This window comes from Ranitomeya variabilis, chromosome 4 (assembly GCF_051348905.1).
Source record: "Ranitomeya variabilis isolate aRanVar5 chromosome 4, aRanVar5.hap1, whole genome shotgun sequence".
Taxonomy (NCBI): Eukaryota; Metazoa; Chordata; class Amphibia; order Anura; family Dendrobatidae; genus Ranitomeya; species Ranitomeya variabilis.
In genome coordinates, this window is record NC_135235.1 from 383,222,229 (window position 1) to 383,243,531 (window position 21,303).

General features: G+C 44.7%; 1 protein-coding gene across 2 annotated transcripts in view; it reads right to left on the reverse strand.

Moving 5' to 3' along the window:
- Window positions 1–21,303, reverse strand: part of LOC143768943 (membrane-spanning 4-domains subfamily A member 15-like) — a 221,952-nt gene that overhangs the window by 34,305 nt on the left and 166,344 nt on the right. For both annotated transcript variants that reach the window (XM_077257550.1, XM_077257549.1), the window contains exon 6: window positions 10,410–10,529. In XM_077257550.1, coding sequence (XP_077113665.1) covers window positions 10,410–10,529 — 120 coding nt within the window. The remainder of the gene's footprint in view (window positions 1–10,409; window positions 10,530–21,303) is intronic.

Here is a 21,303-nt window from a genome sequence, read left to right on the forward strand (position 1 = left end):
ATCTGGCATAGCACCCCATCACTCTCCTTCTTGGTCAAATAGCCCTTACACAGCCTGGAGGTGTGTTTGGGGTCATTGTCCTGTTGAAAAATAAATGATGCTCCAACTAAACGCAAACCGGATGGAATAGTATGCTGCTGCAAGATTCTGTGGTAGCCATGCTGGTTCTGTATGCCTTCAATTTTGAATAAATCCCCAACAGTGTCACCAGCAAAGCACCCCCACACCATCACACCTCCTCCTTCATGCTTCACGATGGGAACCAGGCATGTAGAGTCCATCCTTTCATCTTTTCTGCATCACAGAAAGACACGGTGGTTGGAACCAAAGATCTCAAATTTGGACTCATCAGACCAAAGCACATATTTCCACTGGTCTAATGTCCATTCCTTATGTTCTTTAGCCCAAACAAGTCTCTTCTGCTTGTTGCCTGTCCATAGCAGTGGTTTCCTAGCAGCTATTTTACCTTGAAGGCCAGCTGCACAAAGTCTCCTCTTAACAGTTGTTGTAGAGATGTGTCTGCTGCTGGAACTCTGTGTGGCATTGACCTGGTCTCTAATCTGAGCTGCTGTTAACCTGCGATTTCTGAGGCTGGTGACTCGGATAAACTTATCCTCAGAAGCAGAGGTGACTCTTGGTCTTCCTTTCCTGGGGCGGTCCTCATGTGAGCCAGTTTCTTTGTAGTGCTCGATGATTTTTGCCACTGCACTTGGGGACACTTTCAAAGTTTTCCCAATTTTTTGGACTGACTGACCTTCATTTCTTAAAGTAATGATGGCCACTCATTTTTCTTTACTTAGCTGCTTTTTTCTTGCCATAATACAAATTGTAACAGTCTATTCAGTAGGACTATCAGCTGTGTATCCACCCGACTTCTGCACAACACAACTGATGGTCCCAGCCCGATTTATAAGGCAAGAAATCCCACTTATTAAACCTGACAGGGCACACCTGTGAAGTTAAAACTATTCCCTGTGACTACCTCTTGAAGCTCATCAAGAGAATGCCAAGAATGTGCAAAGCAGTCATCAAAGCAAAAGGTGGCTACTTTGAAGAACCTAGAATATAAGACATAATTTCAGTTGTTTCACACTTTTTTGTTGAGTATATAATTCCACATGTGTTAATTCATAGTTTTGATGCCTTCAGTGTGAATTTACAATTTTCACAGTCATGAAAATACAGAAAAATCTTAAAATGAGGAGGTGTGTCCAAACTTTTGGCCTGTATTGTATATATATATATACACTCACCGGCCACTTTATTAGGTACACCATGCTAGTAACGGGTTGGACCCCCTTTTGCCTTCAGAACTGCCTCAATTCTTCGTGGCATAGATTCAACAAGGTGCTGGAAGCATTCCTCAGAGATTTTGGTCCATATTGACATGATGGCATCACACAGTTGCCGCAGATTTGTCGGCTGCACATCCCAAAGATGCTCCATACAAGGCAGGATGGATCCATGCTTTCATGTTGTTTACGCCAAATTCTGACCCTACCATCCGAATGTCGCAGCAGAAATCGAGACTCATCAGACCAAGCAACGTTTTTCCAATCTTCTACTGTCCAATTTCGATGAGCTTGTACAAATTGTAGCCTCAGTTTCCTGTTCTTAGCTGAAAGGAGTGGTACCCGGTGTGGTCTTCTGCTGCTGTAGCCCATCTGCCTCAAAGTTCGACGCACTGTGCGTTCAGAGATGCTCTTAGGCCTACCTTGGTTGTAACGGGTGGCGATTTGAGTCACTGTTGCCTTTCTATCAGCTCGAACCAGTCTGCCCATTCTCCTCTGACCTCTGGCATCAACAAGGCATTTCTGCCCACAGAACTGCCGCTCACTGGATTTTTTTTCTTTTTCGGACCATTCTCTGTAAACCCTAGAGATGGTTGTGCGTGAAAATCCCAGTAGATCAGCAGTTTCTGAAATACTCAGACCAGCCCTTCTGGCACCAACAACCATGCCACATTCAAAGGCACTCAAATCACCTTTCTTCCCCATACTGATGCTCGGTTTGAACTGCAGGAGATTGTCTTGACCATGTCTACATGCCTAAATGCACTGAGTTGCCGCCATGTGATTGGCTGATTAGAAATTAAGTGTTAACAAGAAGTTGGACAGGTGTACCTAATAAAGTGGCCGGTGAGTGTATATATATATATATAATTGTCTCCACGTCTCTGATTGGTCGAGGCCGCCAGGCCTCGACCAATCAGCGACGGGCACAGTATCGACGTAGATGTCATAATGGTTGCCATGGCGACGATGATGTCATAAAGGTTGCCTCGACCAATCAGCGACGGGCACAGTCTGCCGCGAATTCTGGAATCATCATTGTCCATATACTACGGGGACATGCATATTCTAGAATACCCGATGCGTTAGAATCGGGCCACAGTCTAGTATATATATAATTGTCTAAGGGTTTTTCTGTCTGTCCTGGAAATCCCACGTCTCTGATTGGTCGAGGCCGCCTGGGCCTCGACCAATCAGCGATGGGCACAGTATCGACGTAGATGTCATAATGGTTGCCATGGCGACGATGATGTCATAAAGGTTGCCTTGACCAATCAGCGACGGGCACAGTCTGCCGCGAATTCTGGAATCATCATTGTCCATATACTATGGGGACATGCATATTCTAGAATACCCGATGCGTTAGAATCGGGCCACAATCTAGTATATATATATACATGCAGTGCCCCAGGGTCCTGGTCGTTGCAGTAATGTCATTCTTCCACCAGGGGGAGTGATGTTACGTCTGAAGGCAATAAAGGAGATCTTCTTACCAGGTATCACAAACCATACACCACACTTCACACTCAAGTCCACTAGGGGTAGCTATGCTCCTATCTATTAGGGCACTCTTCACAATTAGGTAAAACTGGGGGTCTGGATAGGAAGTTAGGCAGAAGCTGACTGGGCTTCACCCAGGCAGCACCTGTCAGGCAGCCAGAGGGGAAGGAGGAACATCTAGGAGCTGCAGACAGAGTGGTCCTTGACAGGGGTGGGATCCTGTCAGAGGCCTAGACAGAAGGCCATGGAACTGCGCCTGCCCCACATGCGGCAGCATCCTAAGAAAGAGACACAAACAGCGAATTGTGTTGTAGCGGGTGAGAAACGAAGTCATAGCACAGGAGAGGAAACCAGAAGGAGTTCTGCCCTGCAAAAGGCTGCCTCCTTCTCAGGCACAGGATCCGGTAGCCGGAACACCGAGGGAGCAATCGTCTCCAAGCCTTGCTCCAGAGACAGGCAGGACAGATAATTCCACGTTACCTGCCCGACCAATACCCAGGAGGCATGGTGGCAGCTTGTGGGGGCTGGGGCGTGCTATAGTCCCTGTAAAAAGCCTCAGGCCATCAGTCATACCGGTTGTTCCTATCCATCTGGGGGACAGAGAGAAAGACATTACATCTAGAACATTTACAACAGTTGTGAGGACCTTATGAGAGGCTCAGCTGTAAGGTACTACAACATCCAGGCACTAGAGGAAGGCTACTGATTTCCACCTGGATAAGGGGACTCTGGATTTGCCTTCAGACCGACCGGACTCTGCCTACCCTGTGGTCTGTACCCTGGACTGTGGATGCTGAAGCCATCAGTAAAAAGGTAAAGAGACTGCAACCTTGTGTCCTCGTTCTTCACTGCACCTTACATCATTCACCATCTACACTCTGGGAATCCCTGGGGAATCACTTCACCTGTGGGAAGGTATACCATCTAGCTGCCACAACATCACCCCAGCGGACCCCTAAGCAGCGTCGGTCACCCTGAACGAATACCACAGGTGGCGTCACAAACATTATCCCTTTAAAGACCTTTCCCTTATTTTCAACGGACGTCCTGAGGGCCACGGACCGGGTCAGCCACCGTGACATTCCCCATCGAGAACCGAAGGGCCCGGTACCGAGTACCCCATAGCTCTACTGGGGCGATCCATACACACATCTATTCGAATATTCTATGTGTATACATCTATTCTATCTATTCTATTCTAACCTGTCACTCTGTGATTATACTGTACGCGGCAAATGATTTGCCAGCTTTTCTTCTATCTATGTCTGTGTGAGTCACTGACATCTATATGCAGCCCTGGCAAAAACTAGGAGACCACCACATCAAAACGCTGTCATGGGCAGCCCAATCACCAGACCTGAACCCCATTGAAAACCTCTGGAATGTAATCAAGAGGATGATGGATAGTCACTCACAAGCCATCAAGCAAAGAAGAACTGCTTACATTTTTGCACCAGAACCAGTGTGAAAGACTGGAGGAAAGCATGCCAAGACGCATGAAAGTGGAGCGGCCCCCAGACGCAGGGCAGCGGGGTACTCGGTACCGGGTCTCTCGGTTCTGGGAATGTCACGGTGGCCCGACCCGGTCCGTGGCCCTGCTAAGGGGCGCCCAATAAAAGGTGTAGGTGATGGTGTTGGTTTCAGTAAATGATGAGGACACAGGGTTGCAGTCTCTTTACCTCTTTACTGAAGGCTTTGGCATCCACAATCCAGAGCATGCTAACAGGGCTAGCTGAGACCGGCCGGTCCGAAGGCACATCCAGAGATCCCTTTCCAGGTGGAAATCAGTAGCCTTCCTACTAGCGCCTGGGTGTTGTAGTACCTCCCTGCTGAGCACCACGGGATAGTCCTCGCAACTGTCGTGTATGTTTCTGTTCTCTCTCTCCGTCCCCCAGATGGTTTGGATAGGATGCACCCGTATGACGGGGTAGGCCTGGAGTTATTTTATAGGGACCCTAGAGACGCCCCTCTCCCACAATTGCCTCCGTTGTCTTCATTAGGTGTAAAAGGTGAGACAGCCAACCTAAAGTTACTGTAACTGCCCTGCCGTAGTTCGAAGTAATGCGTAGAGCCTATTACTTCCTCGGCGTTTTGGCCGCCGGCTACACGCCTCAGAAGGATGTTGCTGATCTTGGAGCACGACTCCTTCTGGTTTTATCTCCTTTGTGCTGTGATCTCGTTTCTCACTTCTCCACAATATACCTCGCTTCGTGTCCTTTCTTAAGATGCCGCCGCAATGAGGTGCAGGCACAGCTCCGTAACGATCTGTCCTTTTGCTAGGCCACTGTCACGATCCCACCCCTGACAGGGACCCCCCTGAATCTTCCCAAGTAACGCTCTCCTCTCACTAGATGTTACCTGGGCAAAACCCAGTCAGCTTCCCTCTAACTTCCTGTCCAACCCCCAGTTTTACCAGAGTGTGAGGAGTGGCCTAATACATAGAACCCTTTGCTCCCCCTGGTGGCCGGAGTGTGAAGTGTAATGTGTGACTGTGATACCTGGTCAGGTGAACTCTTTTAGTACAATCAGACGTACCATCACTCCCCTTAGCGGCAGAGCGACGTTACTGCAACGACCAGGACTCTTGTCATTAGAAATTATGGTTATTCCACAAAATGTTGATTTCTGAACTCCTCCTGAGTTAAAACATTAGTATTGTTGTTTCTAAATGATTATGAACTTGTTTTCTTTGCATTATTTGAGGCATGAAAGCACTGGGTTTTTTAAAAATTTTCGACCATTTTTCTTTGTCAGAAAAATAAAATTACAAAATGTATTGCTTCGAAATTCGAAGACGTTGTCAGAAGTTTATAGAATAAAAGAGCAATTTATATTTTACTCAAAAATATACCTATAAAGAGAAAAATCAGACAAGCTGAGCATTTTGTGGTGGTCTCTTAATTTTTGCCAGAGCTGTATATATGTATTCTATGTGTATATATCTATTCTATCTATTCTATTCTAACCTGTCAGTGTGATTTTACTGTACACCGCACATGAATTGCCAGCTTTTCAAAGGACACCAGTGTGTAAACTTTGGACAGCACTCGCCTGGTCCGTGTGATGTCCGATGTTTTCTCGCACTCGTAGGCTTGCATTGGCGAGACTCAGCTGATATACGAGTAAAATCGCGGCATGGGGGGTCTTAATGTGGTGCTAGGTTTATGTATTCATCAGTATGGCTTCTGACAGGTCACTAATCGCAGTGACCTGCCCCCTATTATAGATAAAGAATATATAAATATATATATATATACAGTACAGACCAAAAGTTTGGACACACCTTCTCATTTAAAGATTTTTCTGTATTTTCATAACTATGAAAATTGTACATTCACACTGAAGGCATCAAAACTATGAATTAACACATGTGGAATTATATACTTAACAAAAAAGTGTGAAACAACTGAAATTATGTCTTATATTCTAGGTTCTTCAAAGTAGCCACCTTTTGCTTTGATGTGACTGCTTTGCACACTCTTGGCATTCTCTTGATGAGCATCAAGACAGAGCTAGATGTGGCCTGTGCCTGCCACGCACTGATACTCTGAAGGTGGTGGCCCTGATTGTAGCTTGCAGCAGTTGGGACCTCGTAGCCGGTGAGTTTTGCAGGTTGGCTTTTGTGGTGAATGTGTCTCCGCCCCTGTGAACTAACAACATGGGCCGTGTGTATGGAGCTTTGCGTGTGGAGTGACTGTGGCTATCAGAGAGGGCGGGGATATGTGGAATGGGCGTGGCTTGATACATACACACATACATACACTCAGCTTTATATATATATATAGCCACCGCCATTTTGGAGAAGGACATTTTTTTTCAAAAATATATATATCCATATACTGTATATATACAGTACAGACCAAAAGTAAATCATTCAGCTGCCGCAATGAAAACTAAATCTCCGAGCAGTCATAAATACTCGGAGGTCACCCGAGCGTGCTCGGGAAAACCCGAGCAACGAGCACACTCGCTCATCACTACTTAACAGAATATAAGAATCTTCTAAAAAGTCTATATTCATTATTTTTGCTGACATTTAAGATTCCTTCCAGAATGTTTTGTGTGGGATACTCAAGGCCAGGGAGTGATTCCTACTCCCAAGACATGTGGATGGTTATTAAAAACAATGTTCTCATTAAAAATATAATCAACCTGTGAGAAAAGGTTTCTCTTATCTTGTAGTAATGGAAATGTTCCAAATGTACAGTGGGGCAAAAAAGTATTTAGTCATTCAGCAATAGTGCAAGTTCCACCACTTAAAAAGATGAGAGGCGTCTGTAATTTACATCATAGGTAGACCTCAACTATGGGAGACAAACTGAGACAAAAAAATCCAGAAAATCACATTGTCTGTTTTTTTATCATTTTATTTGCATATTATGGTGGAAAATAAGTATTTGGTCAGAAACAAACAATCAAGATTTCTGGCTCTCACAGACCTGTAACTTCTTCTTTAAGAGTCTCCTCTTTCCTCCACTCTTTACCTGTAGTAATGGCACCTGTTTAAACTTGTTATCAGTATAAAAAGACACCTGTGCACACCCTCAAACAGTCTGACTCCAAACTCCACTATAGTGAAGACCAAAGAGCTGTCAAAGGACACCAGAAACAAAATTGTAGCCCTGCACCAGGCTGGGAAGACTGAATCTGCAATAGCCAACCAGCTTGGAGTGAAGAAATCAACAGTGGGAGCAATAATTAGTAAATGGAAGAAATTCAAGACCACTGATAATCTCCCTCGATCTGGGGCTCCACACAAAATCCCACCCCGTGGGGTCAGAATGATCACAAGAACGGTGAGCAAAAATCCCAGAACCACGCGGGGGGACCTAGTGAATGAATTGCAGAGAGCTGGGACCAATGTAACAAGGCCTACCATAAGTAACACACTACGCCACCATGGACTCAGATCCTGCAGTGCCAGACGTGTCCCACTGCTTAAGCCAGTACATGTCCGGGCCCGTCTGAAGTTTGCTAGAGAGCATTTGGATGATCCAGAGGAGTTTTGGGAGAATGTCCTATGGTCTGATGAAACCAAACTGGAACTGTTTGGTAGAAACACAACTTGTCGTGTTTGGAGAAAAAAGAATACTGAGTTGCATCCATCAAACACCATACCTACTGTAAAGCATGGTGGTGGAAACATCATGCTTTGGGGCTGTTTCTCTGCAAAAGGGCCAGGACGACTGATCCGGGTACATGAAAGAATGAATGGGGCCATGTATCGTGAAATTTTGAGTGCAAACCTCCTTCCATCAGCAAGGGCATGGAAGATGAAATGTGGCTGGGTCTTTCAACATGACAATGATCCAAAGCACACCGCCAGGGCAATGAAGGAGTGGCTTTGTAAGAAGCATTTCAAGGTCCTGGAGTGGCCTAGCCAGTCTCCAGATCTCAACCCTATAGAAAACCTTTGGAGGGAGATGAAAGTCCGTGTTGCCAAGCGAAAAGCCAAAAACATCACTGCTCTAGAGGAGATCTGCATGGAGGAATGGGCCAACATACCAACAACAGTGTGTGGCAACCTTGTGAAGACTTACAGAAAACGTTTGGCCTCTGTCATTGCCAACAAAGGATATATTACAAAGTATTGAGATGAAATTTTGTTTCTGACCAAATACTTATTTTCCACCATAATATGCAAATAAAATGATAAAAAAACAGACAATGTGATTTTCTGGATTTTTTTGTCTCAGTTTGTCTCCCATAGTTGAGGTCTACCTATGATGTAAATTACAGACGCCTCTCATCTTTTTAAGTGGTGGAACTTGCACTATTGCTGACTGACTAAATACTTTTTTGCCCCACTGTATGTAACTCGTATATCGATGTCCTTCGATGTTGATTGTAAAACTAGATGTAAACCCAGATGAATCAGACACTCTGCCTTATCCTTTCTGAGGTGATTTTTGAGCTGTCTCCTCATATATGAGATATAGACCTGAGTGTTGATTCGATCTCAGTCATGTCTGGCCATTTCATTACATAAAAAGATTTTCCTTACAATCACTACTTGGGTAATCATTTAGTTAACTTGTGTTGCAAATCTGTAGTGTTGAATATATGATGTGAAATGTTTTTATGTGCAATATAATCATTATAATTTGTTATAACTAACCATAGTTAGTTACTATGCCCAGGCAACACCGGGCTCTTCAGCTAGCATATATAATAATCATTATGTAATATAGGGGGCAGGTCACTGAGGGATCAGTGACCTCTCAGAAGCCATACTGATGAATACATAATCCAAGCACCACATGAAGTCCCCCCACAGGACGCCCCGTAGCACGAGCATATCATTAACTCAAAACTGAAAATAATGAATAAACAACAACCATAAGACGGATTTCATCACCAGGTATCATTTTAACCAGTATAACGGCGCCGACCTAATAGTGTCTGTAGGTCACTGTGCACAATCCTGCTGACAGGTTCTGTTGAAGAAAAAGTTATCATAAAGGCATATGTACTCAAAACTACTATTCTAAGGGAAGATGATCTATATCATAAGCCTGGAAAAGCCCTTTAAGAATAAAGGCCCCGTAAAGCACTTTGAAAATTCACAAAAATTTTGTGTGCAACACGAAGTTGATCAAACATTTGATTTTTGGTATTTGACCAGTTTCAGACAGCTCTGCCAAAATGACCCACCCGTCAAATTCTTCAAAACTGGCAGTGTTATTTTGCACCAAAAATGTTACTCCTGGTCTTAGGCTACTTTCACACTAGCGTCGTACGACGCACGTCGCAATGCGTCGTTTTGGAGAAAAAAATGCATCCTGCAAAATTGCTTGCAGGATGCGTTTTTTCTCCTTAGACTAACATTAGCGACGCATTGCAATACGTCTCAACCGTCGTGCGATGGTTGCGTCGTGTTGCGTCGTACCGTCGGCACAAAAAAAGTTGCATGTAACGTTTTTTGGTGCGTCGTGTCCAGCATTTCTGACCACGCAAGCGCGGCCGGAACTCCGCCCCCTCCTCCCCGGAGCTCACAATGGGGCAGTGGATGCGTTGAAAAACTGCATCCGCTGCCTCCGTTGTGCGGCACTTTCACAGTATGCGTCGGTACGTCGCCACATCGCATTGCGACGTGCGTCGTACGACGCTAGTGTGAAAGTAGCCTTAACTGAAGCAACAGTTCTGGCAAGATGCACAAAGGCGAAGGAGACTGATAAGGTGGACAAAATTCATTAAAGGTGTTTGTCCAGACTTGGGATTCTAGTCTGCAGTCATTCTATGCCTATGTTCTTTCAATTTGCATACATGTGGTCACATGCCAACTCGATGTGTGTGGCCTCAGTACAAGTGAATTGAGCAAAGCCTGACACGTTTAGTCTGAATGTGGCCAGAAGTATGCAAATTGATGATGTCAACACAGAGAATCTTGACAGCATGCACTATGAGGATTCACAAGTCTACAGTCACATATAGTGATTGCAGACTTGAAGCCAAAGTCTGGGAACCCCTTTAGGTGGTAGTACCTCTTAATGAATTTGGCACATCTTATTGCAGCATGTCCCTCATTTAGACTTGCGTACGAAATGCCAGTCTTAATGAATCAGGACCAAAATGTCAATGGTGCCCATTCTTTCTGAACAAAGCCACTCCTCTTACCTGTTGGGAGACAGCATTCCCTATCAGAGAACTACATCCAAATGATGAGATGGCAATAGACACACACAACTCCAAGACGGTGGCAATAATCAATGATATGAATACAATCTCCCTGACTACCTGTAACCAAAAACAACACAGTCCACAGTCACATTTTTTATGTGTCAACCAGACACAATTATATTTTGTAAGTTACCTATTGAACTGTATAAATGAATTAATAAAAAAACTAAACGGAATTATATCAATAACTAGAGAATTAAAAGATAATAAGTAGTCTAACTTTAAGCTACGGTCTTGCACACGTCATGTTGTATTAGATCATAATTGCATTAGATCATAAATGTCATTGCAAATAAAACACCTAACCTGTGTCCATAATAGCATCCCACACTGTGTAACCTTGTATCCTCAAATGCATGAACCGCCTTCAGACACGGATAAGCTAACAGACAGGGACAGGAATCTCCCGCACGGCAACAGATTTTAACTGATCGTTCATCTCAGGGTGCACTGAAGCGGCAGGATCCTGCCCTTGGGGCCCGGTGAGCAGAAGAGTGGCTGCTTGCCGGGCCCCATACGCCAGTATGGGCAGTAATGCCCTGATGGCGACCCTGAAGTACACTTCTGATAAGTGATAACACCTACTTACCGTACATTTATCGAAAATGGGCTAATTACGGGCCCATAAATTTATCTTGATTGCTAATACTCAAAAAAATGGTCCAAGTGTCATCAATGTTTTAGATCGGAGTTTCCTCAGTGTTTGGTCCGTGTGTCAGTTTTTACCATCAATTTTCATCAATGATTACGTATGTTTGGATATAAATAAACAAAATTACAAAGCTTCTCCTATCCTTAGAAGTTTTAATCATGGACAGCACACGAACTGCAAACAGATGTCATCCATGTGCTGTCTGAGATTTTATGGATTTGATACTTATAATATATATAGTATTGATCACGGTACAAAACGGACATGTCCATGATGCACGGACACTAGGTCAGCCAAAAAAATACCCAGCCCCATAGATTATAATGAGTACTTGTTCTATTCGTGAAAACCATGGATAGAACATGTATGTGAAAAACAGACATCTGAATGAGGCCTTTGAGAAAGTAATTAAATGATGTCACACAGAAAATGAGGAGAGGAGGAAAAAGGGTTTTGCACCATAAAATCTAAATAAGCAACAAGTATGATTTCATCTTATACTACAAGCACTGGCCTGTTTTACAAGGGTTCTTCCTATGGTACCTGGTGTAGAAATCAACCTATAATTTGTAACAAGTGATCCCAGAATTTAAGTGACTTGTTGGTGAATGCCGATATCGGGAGTTTACGGCCTGGTCCACAACAAACATATCTTTTCACATCCAAAAAAGGTATTTACCCATGTTTGAGTTGTGGCCAGTGCTCTAATGTTATGAATGGTGATCACATTATTCACCCTTACTGAACCTTAAAAAATTCTGAATTGTTCTGGATACATGAATTACAGATAGTAGCGTAACTTGAAGCTTGTGGACCTCAATACAAAATCATAGGTCTTTAATTACTGTCTGTTCATATTGGCCATTTGAGAGCCCCCAGTGTGCTGTGCCAGTGTGCGATTGCAACCCCTGCACCTATTATAGCTACGCCCCGGATTACAGACCCCTATCCCCACAGGGTTAAATCGTGAAATTGTTTTAATCTTTTGACTAACTATACTAGGGATAATTAACATTTTTTTCTGTCAAGGATCATTTGAATATTTATACCATCATTCGGGGGCTGTACAAAATTATCAATTAATTAACTCACCCCTAATATGATGGCTGGAGCTGCTGCTCAGTGGCAGCACCATGCTCTTGCTTGCTCGCCACTGCCATCCGCTCCTAAGTCCGCATCCTCAGAATGCAGTCAGTGGTAAATCCATTGGTGGAGGACAGCCATTCAGCATGTGAGACAGCAGACGTGATGACATCATTACATTGTGTCTGCTGTACGGAGACTCAGTGCACTAGAGACCAGAACAGAGTGCCGGGGGAACAGAAGCAAGGTAAATATGTGTTTTTTTATGGGATGTGTGCATATATATAGGAGGCTATGTGGGGACTTATACTGTATTTGGGAGGCAATGTGGGGGCTCATATTGTATATAGAGAGGCTGTGTGGCATGGGGTTAATATTGTATATGGGAGACTATGTGAGTGCTCATAGTGTATATAGGACACTATGTGAGGGCTCACACTGTATAAAGAGAGGCTATGTGGGGGGCTTATATTGCATGCAGGGGGCTATGTGGGGACTTTTGGGGTGGCAATTAGGACTTCTGCTACGGGGCCCCATGATTTCTATGCATGTCCTCGTGTACTTATGAATATATGATTCATTAGATACTTTTGACATGTTACAGTATTACAGTTTTTTCTTTCTGGATTTTTAAATTACAGCTTTTATTTTATTGATATTTATATAATTCTTAGTCAGCTCAACTTTCATTGGACGCCCGTTAGCAGGGTCACGGACCGGGTCTAGCCACCGTGACAACTCCAGAACTGAGACAGAGAGGCCCGGTGCTGAGTGTCCCGCGGCCCTGCGTCTGGGGGCGCTCCACATACATGGTTTAATGCATGAAAAAAAATCAAAAAGGGAGCTAAGAAAAAGAGGTAAGGGTGTACATAGTCACATGTTGTAAGTCAGAAACACATAAAAAATATAAATGTGTACATGTCTCCAATCCTGCCCCATGTCTCCAATCATACCTCGATATCTTTCACCCTGCCCTCTATCTCCATTCTGCCCCATCTCTATTCTGCCCCAATAATGGGGCGATCGATTTTCCTTTCTGGCTGAAAGCGCGCACTCGCCAGCGAATGACGATAATGTCAGATGCCAGCGACGTGCACGCTGACGTCAGCTGCCAGTCTCCTATTGGCTCATGGCTTTAACTATTGTTATGCGGGCCCGGGCCCTCATGCAAGGGAGTGTAACTGAACCCTGCCACCGTAATGCCCTGATGGTGGCCCTGAATGTGTATATATACCTATCTTTTGTTTAAGGAAAGAATGAATGTACTTAAGAAAAATGTGTTGGAGAGTGAAAATGTGCCAATATAGAGAGAGGAAAAAAAAAGAAAGAATGATGTGAAGGAGAACACAGAAATTTTCTAAACACAGGGTTTTTCCTAGATTTACTGTGTTCTCCTTCACTTCGTATACCGGCATCATTAAATAGCTATATGCATAACAAGGTACCCTTAGAAGTTTTCTTTCTTTCACTCACCGGGTTGCTATTATAATTTCTTTTTTCCTCTCTCTATATTGCCACATTTTCACTCTCCAACGCATTATTCTTAAGTACATTCATTATTTCCTTAAATTAATGATTATATATATATATATACTGTATATATATATACCGTATATATATTTTTTCATGTGTTTCATTCTGGCTCACGACATGTGACTATGTACACACCTGCCTCTTTTCCTTAGCTCCTTTTTTATTTTTTTCATGCATTTAACCATGTAGGTGTACTGTTATTGATTCTTTGTATGGTGTCCTGAAGAAGGAGTTGGTGTGACTCTGAAACGCGCTGACAATAAACCAGCATTTACCAATCGTGGATGTCATTTTTCCAGTAAGCGCAGAATACTTCCATTGCCTGAGCAACTTTTTTCTAAGATTAAAAATAAGGAAACATGGATACAGTCTTTAAGCTTTATTGCATAGTAATAAATATAAAATCCCCATGCTACTGGTCAAAAACAGCCCTGATGCGTTTTGCCATATACAGTGCCTTGCGAAAGTATTCAGCTCCCTGGAACTTTTCAACCTTTTCCCACATATCATGCTTCAAACATAAAGATACCAAATGCAAATTTTTGGTGAAGAATCAACAACAAGTGGAATACAATTGTGAATTGAACGAAATTTATTGGTTATTTAAAATTTTTGTGGAAAATCAAAAACTGAAAAGTGGGGCGTGCAATATTATTCGACCCCTTTAACTTAAAGGGACTCTGTCACCTGAATTTGGAGGGAACAATTTTCAGCCATAGAGGCGGGGTTTTTGGGTGTTTGATTCACCCTTTCCTTACCCGCTGGCTGCATGCTGGCTGCAATATTGGATTGAAGTTCATTCTCTGTCCTCCATAGTACATGCCTGCGCAAGGCAAGATTATGATGCCATAATTTATATAAGGGGGCTGTGTATGGACTCATACTTTATGTAGAGGGTGCTGTGTGAGAGCTCATATTGTTTGAAGTGGGTGCTGTATGGGGTGTGGTAGATCAGCTCACTCAGCAGTACATGGAGGTGGACATGAGAACAGTGTCTCTTTAAAAACTTCCTTTTATTTATTTATTATAAATAGTATAAATAAGCCAAGGTTTAGTAAAACAAACACGTCCCTGTAGGCAAAACAGCAAAAGAAAGCAAAATCGTAGCACAAAGCACAGTTCCTTCATCTCACCGTTAGCAGAACACACAGTTCAGGTTGGTTCCAGCATAACCACTTCTCTGGAGTGTTCCTCTCCAGATACTGAACATCTACTGCCTGTGGAGGCCAGCTATTTAAGAACCAGACCACATCCTGGGGTAGAGATAAGGTGGAAAACCTCCCACCCACTCCATGGATGTCCACATAAAACCCAGCCCATTAAACAAATTAGCTGTAAACCCCTCGCAGCACTTAGTGTGGTGGAGGAAAATCTCTTGGCTTTACATCACTGATGCCATTAAGCACAGCAAAACATATCTCCTCTCCAGCACTTTACCAGTGACTTTGTCACAGGGGGATCATACTGTATATAGGGGGCTATGTGGGGACTCATGCTACATATAAAATGCACATTCTAGTGGGTTAAAACACTAAGTGGCTTCAGTTGGGAAACTATTTCTTTATATATGCTGCAATACATGCCCCTGTAAAGCCAAGGAACAGACTCACTCACAATCTAAGGACACTTCCATGAATAAAGAATGGTATCTAATCATCATCCAGTAGCAAATTCTCCCAATGATCCAGGAGCAATTTTGTGAGGAACAATTCTTTATCCAGAAGTGGAGTGTCATGTCTCAAGGCAAACGTTATAACTAAGTGGCTCAGTGAATAAAGCACTGACATTTTGGTTCCATGGACAAGACACTCCCCAGATCTTAAACCCATTGAGAATCTGTGGTCAATCATCAGAAAACACAGAAAGCTGTCAATCAAGTACTAGGCGTAGGGTTATTCACATACCTAGCTCTGATCCTGTGGTGCTAATATCTTGTTGATAAAACACAGTCTGGTGAGTGACATATTTTTGGAATCAGGGTGTCATGGTTAGGACAAGGTTATGTTCTGTACTCTCAGGGTTAATGTTCTTAGCCTCTCTTTCAAGATGGGAGGGCTATTTATACTTGCTCCTAACCTGGTATCCTTGTCAGCTATAGGTTTTTCTGCAGTCTGTATGCTTGACCTCTGAAGTGTGTGCTGGCTTGCTTTGTGTCTTGCTGTCACTTGCTTTATTCGTTTTCCTGGATTACTGACTTCTGGCTTGGCTTCTGACTATTCTTTGACTCTCCCTGTTAGTATCTTGTAATCTCCTGGCTAAGACCTCTGTTTGTTTCACTATTCTTTTATGCTTGTCCCTTCTCTGTTTCCCTGGAGTCTGGCTCCGCCCCCGGACCGCCTCCCACTCTGTCACATGATCGTAGGTCCTTTTGCTTTACGTGGTCACTCTGTCTCATGTAAAAGGTCCCGTTGGTGTTCATGTTATTTATCCGGTTTCTGGTCCAGCTCCGTTGCTGCTGGGTGCAGTTTCCCCTGCAGCATTAATACCTGGGTATCGTGACACAGGGTCTCTGTCCCTACTTCATGCTACTGTGAGATTACACAGCAAAAAACTGCTGATAGTTGAAAATAAACGGTCAGGGGTGGGCTTCTTTCCTAAAGCAGCCATGTTTTTCTAATTCTGGAATGCTCGTTTAAATATGCATACATAGACAGTAGTCATCTTGTTCCTCCAGTGCAGCAAATCAATAAGCTTTCAGCTTGTGGGAACTTCCAGAGCCATCACATCTATGCCAACTATTGGCATGGCTGTGTTGAGCCATCTCAACATGTGACCCGGCCTGTATGAACGCTGGATCATGGGTGGCACCGCCATTGTGCTCTGACTAGTGTAGGGACAGTATAAAATAAATAAATAATTTTAAAAAAGACATGGGTCCGCCCTATTTTAATAGCCTGCCAAGGAAAAGCAGACTTATGTGAGCTGGTCTTGTTATACTGAGAAGTGGGCAATATCCATGGACTTTCCCAGACTATTAATATCAGCCGCCAGCTGTTTGCTTTGCCTTTGCTGGTTATTAAAAATGTGGGGCGCCCCCCAAAAATGAAGTGGGCTCCCACCAATTTTTAATAACCAGCTAAGGCAAAGACGACAGCTGGGGGCTATTACTAACCCCTTCCCGACCTGTGACGCCACATAGGCGTCATGAAAGTTGGTGCCAATCCGACCTGTGATGCCTATGTGGCGTCATGGAGGGATCGTGTTCCTGCAGATCGGGTGAAAGCGTTAACTTCAATTTCACCCGATCTGCAGGGACAGGGGGAGTGGTACTTTAGCCCAGGAGGGGTGGCTTTGCCCCCACGTGGCTTCGATCGCTCTGATTGGCTGTTGAAAGTGCAACAGCCAATCAGAGCAATTTGTAATATTTCACCTATGAAATTTGGTGAAATATTACAATCCAGCCATGGCCGATGCTGCAATATCATCGGCCATGGCTGGAGACCGTGATCTGACCCCCCCACCGACCGTTGTCAGTCTTTCCTCCCCTCTGTTTTGTGCTCCGCTGTCCTCCGCTGATTTCCTCTCCCCTTCTTTCCCCTCCAGTGTCCCCCCGCTGTCCGATCCCACCTCCCGTACCTCTGGAGTCCCGGGACCCTCCCGGTGTCCGTCCGGCATCTTCGATGGGCGACACCATCTTCCTAAATGGCGGGCGCATGCGCAGTGTGCCCACCGAATCTGCCGGCCGGCAGATTCATCACAGGTACATTTTGATCACTGTGATAGGTTATATCACAGTGATCAAAATAAAAAAAATAGTAAATAAATGTTATGACCCCAATGGCGAGGGTCTCAGAGGAACGTGGAAGTCTGCAGAATACAAAAATCCAGCTCATAGGGCAGTGGTAACTGGGTTGACCATATATCTACTCCTAACGCCAACACTAGAAGTAGCCGGGGATCATTCCTACGTTGATTCTAGATGACACGCGCCAGCCGGAGAATCTAGCTACCCCTAGTAGAGGAAAACATAGACCTTTCTTGCCTCCAGAGAAGGGGACCCCAAAGCTGGATAGAAGCCCCCCACAAATAATGACGGTGAGGTAAGAGGAAATGACAAACACAGAAATGAACCAGGTTTAGCACAGAGAGGCCCGCTTACTGATAGCAGAATAAAGAAAGGTAACTTATATGGTCAACAAAAACCCTATCAAAATCCACACTGGAAATTCAAGAACCCCCGAACCGTCTAACGGTCCGGGGGGAGAACACCAGCCCCCTTAGAGCTTCCAGCAAAGGTCAGGATATAGATTTGGAACAAGCGGGACAAAAATACAAAACCAAAACAAATAGCAAAAAGCAAAAGGCAGACTTAGCTGATATAACTGGAACCAGGATCAGTAGACAAGAGCACAGCAGACTAGCTCTGATAACTACGTTGCCAGGCATTGAACTGAAGGTCCAGGGAGCTTATATAGCAACACCCCTAACTAACGACCCAGGTGCGGATAAAAGGAATGACAGAAAAACCAGAGTCAAAAAACTAGTAACCACTAGAGGGAGCAAAAAGCAAATTCACAACAGTACCCCCCCCTTAGTGAGGGGTCACCGAACCCTCACCACGACCACCAGGGCGATCAGGACGAGCGGCATGAAAGGCACGAACTAAATCGGCCGCATGAACATCAGAGGCGACCACCCAGGAATTATCCTCCTGACCATAGCCCTTCCACTTGACCAGGTACTGAAGCCTCCGCCTGGAGAGGCGAGAATCCAAGATCTTCTCCACCACGTACTCCAACTCGCCCTCAACCAACACCGGAGCAGGAGGCTCAGCAGAAGGAACTACAGGCACAATGTACCGCCGCAACAAGGACCTATGAAATACATTGTGAATAGCAAACGACACAGGAAGATCCAGACGAAAAGATACAGGATTAAGGATTTCCAATATCTTGTAAGGCCCAATAAAACGAGGTTTAAATTTGGGAGAGGAGACCTTCATAGGAACAAAGCGGGAAGAAAGCCATACCAAATCCCCAACGCGTAGTCGGGGACCCACACCGCGGCGGCGGTTGGCAAAGCGCTGAGCCTTCTCCTGTGACAACTTCAAATTGTCCACCACATGATTCCAGATCTGCTGCAACCTATCCACCACAGAATCCACCCCAGGACAGTCAGAAGGCTCCACATGCCCCGAAGAAAAGCGAGGATGGAAACCAGAGTTGCAGAAAAAAGGCGAAACCAAGGTGGCGGAACTAGCCCGATTATTAAGGGCAAACTCAGCCAACGGCAAGAATGTCACCCAATCGTCCTGATCAGCAGAGACAAAACACCTCAAATAAGCCTCCAAAGTCTGATTGGTTCGCTCCGTCTGTCCATTAGTCTGAGGATGGAAAGCAGACGAAAACGACAAATCAATGCCCATCCTACTACAAAAGGATCGCCAGAACCTGGAAACGAACTGGGATCCTCTGTCTGACACAATATTCTCAGGGATGCCGTGCAAACGAACCACGTTCTGGAAAAACACAGGAACCAGATCGGAAGAGGAAGGCAGCTTAGGCAAAGGAACCAAATGGACCATCTTGGAGAAGCGATCACATATCACCCAGATAACGGACATGCCCTGAGATAGCGGAAGATCAGAAATGAAATCCATGGAGATATGTGTCCAAGGTCTCTTCGGGACAGGCAAGGGCAAGAGCAAACCGCTGGCACGAGAACAGCAAGGCTTAGCTCGAGCACAAGTCCCACAGGACTGCACAAATGACCGCACATCCCTTGACAAGGAAGGCCACCAAAAGGACCTGGCCACCAGATCTCTGGTGCCAAAGATTCCCGGGTGACCTGCCAACACCGAGGAATGAACCTCGGAAATTACTCTGCTGGTCCACTTATCCGGGACAAACAGTCTGTCAGGTGGACAAGACTCAGGCCTATCAGCCTGAAATCTCTGCAACACACGTCGCAGATCCGGAGAAATAGCTGACAAGATAACTCCATCTTTAAGAATACCAACAGGATCCGCGACTCCAGGAGCATCAGGCACAAAGCTCCTAGAAAGAGCATCGGCCTTCACATTCTTTGAACCTGGTAAATACGAGACAACAAAATCAAAGCGGGAGAAAAACAATGACCAGCGGGCCTGTCTCGGATTAAGGCGTTTAGCAGACTCGAGATACATCAGATTTTTGTGATCAGTCAAGACCACCACACGATGCTTAGCACCCTCGAGCCAATGACGCCACTCCTCAAATGCCCATTTCATGGCCAACAACTCCCGATTGCCCACATCATAATTTCGCTCGGCAGGCGAAAACTTCCTAGAGAAAAAGGCACAAGGTTTCATAACAGAGCAACCAGGGCCTCTCTGCGACAAAACGGCCCCTGCCCCAATCTCCGAAGCATCCACCTCAACCTGAAAGGGAAGTGAGACGTCAGGCTGGCACAAAACAGGCGCCGAAGTAAACCGGCGTTTCAACTCCTGGAAAGCCTCCACGGCAGCAGGAGCCCAGTTAGCTACATCGGAGCCCTTCTTGGTCATATCCGTCAAAGGTTTCACAATGCTAGAAAAATTAGCGATAAAACGACGGTAGAAGTTAGCGAAGCCCAAGAACTTCTGAAGACTCTTAACTGACGAGGGCTGAGTCCAATCAAGAATAGCTCGGACCTTGACTGGGTCCATCTCCACAGCAGAAGGGGAAAAAATGAACCCCAAAAAGGGAACCTTCTGTACACCAAAGAGACACTTTGAGCCCTTGACAAACAAAGAATTTTCACGCAAAATTTTAAAGACCAACCTGACCTGCTCCACATGCGAATCCCAATTATCAGAAAAAACCAAAATATCATCCAGATAAACAATCAAAAATTTATCCAGATACTTCCGGAAAATGTCATGCATAAAGGACTGAAAAACTGAAGGCGCATTGGAGAGCCCAAAAGGCATCACCAAGTACTCAAAATGACCTTCGGGCGTATTGAATGCGGTTTTCCATTCATCACCTTGCTTAATGCGCACAAGGTTGTACGCACCACGAAGGTCTATCTTGGTGAACCACTTGGCACCCTTAATCCGGGCAAACAAGTCCGACAACAGCGGTAAAGGATACTGAAATTTGACAGTGATCTTATTTAAAAGCCGATAATCAATACAAGGTCTCAAAGATCCGTCCTTTTTTGCCACAAAAAAGAATCCCGCACCAAGAGGGGAAGAAGACGGACGAATATGTCCTTTCTCCAGAGACTCCTTGATATATGAACGCATAGCGGTATGTTCAGGTACCGACAGATTAAACAGTCTTCCCTTAGGAAATTTACTGCCTGGGATCAAATCTATAGCACAGTCACAGTCCCTATGAGGAGGCAGTGCACTGGACTCAGACTCACTGAAGACATCCTGATAATCAGACAAATACTCCGGAACTTCCGAAGGCGTAGAAGAAGCAATAGACACAGGCAGGGAATCCCCATGAATACCACGACAGCCCCAACTTGAGACTGACATAGCCTTCCAGTCCAGGACTGGATTATGGGTCTGTAACCATGGCAGCCCTAAAACAACCAAATCATGCATTTTATGTAAAACCAGGAAACGTATCACCTCGCGGTGTTCAGGAGTCA